This window comes from Ranitomeya variabilis, chromosome 3 (genome assembly GCF_051348905.1).
Source record: "Ranitomeya variabilis isolate aRanVar5 chromosome 3, aRanVar5.hap1, whole genome shotgun sequence".
NCBI lineage: Eukaryota > Metazoa > Chordata > Amphibia > Anura > Dendrobatidae > Ranitomeya > Ranitomeya variabilis.
The window spans coordinates 635,825,863-635,830,080 of NC_135234.1; the positions used below are offsets into that span (position 1 = coordinate 635,825,863).

Genomic DNA, 4,218 nt, shown 5'->3' on the forward strand with positions numbered 1-4,218 from the left:
TATGTTGGAGATTTAATCTTGAGATTTTTTGGCTCCCATCAGATATAAGTAATAATTCGTTCTGTGGGAAGCTTTATATAAAAATCCCTTTTTGTAATAATCTATACAGAGTGCATGAAAGTTGTGCATGTTTACCTCTTTATTGGCTGATTTAAACATGATATGGTGATTTATTTTGATGGCTTTGATTACCCATTAGTATGTTATTATATGGTCCTGTTCTGCCTGCTATCAGTCTTGTATGAATATCCTTGTCTTGTTTTATTAATTGTCAATAAAGTAGATATGTTTTTATATTTGCCTATGCCTCTTTTTCACCTACTATGAGTATGGTGCTTGTTAGGTAATGCTGGTTTTTGAGGTGGTTAATCCACGATTGGATTGTGTTTATGTATAAAACGTTTGCTCTGTTTTCTAACAGATTATCCGTAATTATTGTGATGGACCTGAGAGCTAGGGAGACCACCTGGCGGTCCAAGGCTACAGATCTTTTCAAGCAAGGAGCTTCATCTGTGTCACAGGATTTTATAGTGGAAAATAGAGATCTCTCTTTACAGTATAGAAATGCGTTGCATAGAAAAACTAAATTATGGTGGAATAAGGCCACGTTGGAGAATTATCTGGTACAAAGTATTGTCCCTAGGGGCCTGAGAGTACAGGTATACCCTTCTTTTGAGTTGGAAGACCCAGAATTAACACAGAGATGGTGCAAAGCGGCAATTACTTGCTCCCTAGAATTTATTAAAATCATAATAGATAAGAATAATATGAGCATAACTACCTTGGATGCGGATATTGAGGAACTGCATAAAAATATTAAGAAACAACTGCCTGCTGATAAGATGGAGAATTTTATCAAGAATATTGAAAAGGATATGGACAAGTGGGAAAATGAAATTAGTGCGCTTAAAGTAAAGAAATTCGCAAGAGATACAGCAGATTTTGAAACTGAAAAGATTTTTAAATGGCAGCTTCCAAAAAAGAAACTCAGAATGGATGGAGCTAAATATACGGGCTCAGAAAGAGAGCAGGCCTCACTCACTGAAAATAGTACTTCGGGTAGTGAAGCAGAGAGTTCTAATGAATATCATATGCGGACGAGGACTGGTGCACGGGAGAATCGTGAAGGTAGAAAATATCCCGTCTTTTTCAGCAATAGGAAGGTGGATAGAAGGCAGAATGATAAGCCTAAGGTAATCAATCTATCTAATCATGTCCTTAGTGATGCTCAATTGAAACTATTGGAAAAAGGTTTAACGTTCTCCCCTTCTTCCCGTCTAGACAAATTTCAAGTAGTGAAAGATGTGCATCTATTTGCACGTAAGGTCTTGCTTCAGAGACTACACTACAAAAGCGATGTGGGGAACTTGGACTATAGTGATTCTGAATTGGAAGTTTTAAAAAACTTGGAGGAATTATTAAAGGAAAATGAAATGGATGATGAGGGTAAGTTCCCTTCTCACCTTATGGGAAAATCAAAAACTTTTCCAAGCCTGAGCACTTGCTCGGCTGTGGAAATCTTTACAAGATTGGTGGTGGAGGATGTTGAAAATTTACCGTTAGTCCCTAATTGGGTTTCTAACATGAGTATATCTGATGGAAAAGCGCTAAGAGAACTACAGTCCATGGATGATATTGTGATAAAAAAGGCAGACAAGGGGGGAAATATAATAGTATGGCCAAAGGTTTTATATGAAAAACAAGCAAATAAGATTCTGCAGAAAAAAGGATGTTATAAGAAATTGTGCTTTAATCCCCTGACACAATTCCAGCAAGAGCTAGTAAGCATCCTGGAAACAGCATATGAGGATGGGATTATTCCGAAAAAGTTTGTGGAAGTAGTCAGCAAATTACAACCTAAGTTGGCTACTTTCTACATTTTACCAAAATTGCACAAAGATCAGTTAGACCCGCCCGGAAGGCCGATAGTGTCAGGGATAGGAGGATTGTGTGAAACTGTCTGTGCTGTTATTGACCATTACTTGCAGCCCCTTGTTTTAACCTTGCCTTCTTACATTAAGGACACCTCAATGATGTTGCAGAGGTTGGATTCCTTGCAATTGGAGGAGGGAGCGCTGTTAGTCACAGCTGACGTTGAGGCGTTATACTCCTCAATTAGGCATGAGGATGGCCTGAATGCGGTCTCGCACTATTTGTATGAGAGTAATTTGGATCCACCGTTGATTGAGCTGCTATTGGCTTTATTAAAATTTGCGTTGGAACACAATGTCTTCATGTTTAATGGGGACATTTTTGTGCAAGTACAGGGTACAGCAATGGGGGCCAAATGTGCCCCCGCATACGCAAATTTATTTATGGGTTTCTGGGAGCGAGAGATATTTCAGGGTGACGGTATTCCAGGCAACGAAGCTATTCAGGGATGGAGTCGCTTCATAGATGATGTCTGCTTTATCTGGGAGGACTCCATAGAAAATTTGCGTGGATTGATGGCATTACTAAATAGTAATAATAAAAATATAAAACTGACATATAATTTTGGGAGGAATGTGGAGTTTTTAGACCTAAGGATAGAGGTACTCCCTAATGGAAGAGTTATTACAAATGTCTTTAGAAAGCCTACAGCCACGAATACGTTATTATCTGCATCCTCTGCTCATCACAGGTCCACTTTGAATGGGATTCCTACTGGACAATTTATGAGGATAAAAAGGATCTGTACTACTGAAGAAGCCTTTCTTGAACAAGCGGAGGACCTCACTCGCAGATTGCAGGACCGAGGATATAGTAATAGGCAAATAAAAAGAGGTTTCAAAAAAGCGTCAAAATGTACGAGAGAAGATTTATTATACCATCAAACAAGGAAAAATACAACAGGGGCAGCCAATCAGGTGAGATTTATCACGGAGTATAATAAACAATGGCCTGAGCTAGTCATGATTATGAATAAATATTGGGGAGTATTGCAGTCGGACCCAATACTAAAAAAGGTGCTGTCAAATTATCCGTTAATGACGCCAAAACGGTCAAGGAACCTGAATGACATGTTGGTACATAGTCATTATTCAGGTCCAGCATCTGTAAGCACGAGGAGTGAAGTAAAGGGTTTCTTTCCATGTACCTCATGTAAGGCCTGTAGGAATCATATCAAAAGTACCATCTTTGAGAATTTTGATGGATCTAAAGTATATAAAATATGGAAGTCCCTTACATGTGCATCAAAGGGCGTGATATATCACGCACGTTGTCCTTGCAAAAAAATTTATGTAGGATTGACTACACGAGAACTAAGAGTGAGGACAAGAGAGCACATTAGGGACATTGAGAAGTCAGCAGCAATTGAGGATATTAAGTCCCTTAAAACACTGCCAAAGCACTTTAGAGTGTATCACAGTAGTGATCCAACAGGGCTTGAGATTCGGGCCTTTGATCAAGTATGCCTCGGCCCTAGGGGAGGTAATCTTGGAAGAATTCTGGCTCAAAAGGAGAGTAGGTGGATTTACCTACTGGGTACTATGGCCCCAAATGGTCTGAATGAGAGTTTAGGGTTCAATGCATTCCTGTAAAGAGAGATGTCTAGTATATTATAGGTAATTTTATTTGTTATTTTTTCTCTTTCCCTGTTTTTCCTGTTTTTAAATTGTCTATGTGTATGTTGTTTTTAACTTTTGTATTGATTTTATTTCTAGCTTTAGGTGGATTCGTATCTGAGGGAAGTAATGCGTATAGAGGAAAGGGATTTCTGTATAATAAAGAAATAATAAAAGTGAAGATTAATTGAAATGAATTCTTCCCTGAGCTGATATCCAATCTGTACAAGAATATAATAATTAAATTCTTTTATTATGTATTCTGTGTGTTATAAATCTAGTGGGACATTTTTAAATATTATTTATTACAGTATGTCATAATGTGGTATCTTGTTTTTGGGTGTATAATCATGATATGTATTTTTTTAGTCATAGTATCACTTTATGGTTTTTATTTATTATATAATTTCACTGATATATTTTATTATATTTATTATGGATGTCATAGTAGGGTACCTTGTATTGGGTATATAAGTATGACATGAATTATAGGCACGGAATCACTTTATTGATTATATGTTATGCATACTGATCATTTCTATTTTTTTATGTATGCTTTATTCATAATATGGATGTGGTTTGTAATTTGGTTGTTTATATAATTATGATATGAATTATAGGCACGGTATCACTTTATTGATTATATATTATGTATATTTATTATTTTGCC

The 4,218-nt window shown here is 36.8% G+C and overlaps 1 protein-coding gene across 1 annotated transcript; it reads left to right on the forward strand.

The window, feature by feature from the left end:
- Positions 1-324: 324 nt before the first annotated feature.
- Positions 325-3,288, forward strand: LOC143818449 (uncharacterized). The gene is made up of 2 exons (XM_077299743.1): positions 325-1,446; positions 2,624-3,288. The coding sequence occupies exons 1-2, from the start codon at positions 390-392 to the stop codon at positions 2,632-2,634; spliced, it is 1,068 nt and encodes a 355-aa protein (XP_077155858.1). The 5' UTR covers positions 325-389; the 3' UTR covers positions 2,635-3,288.
- The last annotated feature ends 930 nt before the right edge of the window (positions 3,289-4,218 follow it).

What these genes read in the sequence shown, in the direction of transcription:
- LOC143818449 (XM_077299743.1), top strand. Translation starts at nt 390, where the DNA reads ATGTATAAAACGTTTGCTCTGTTTTCTAACAGATTATCCGTAATTATT.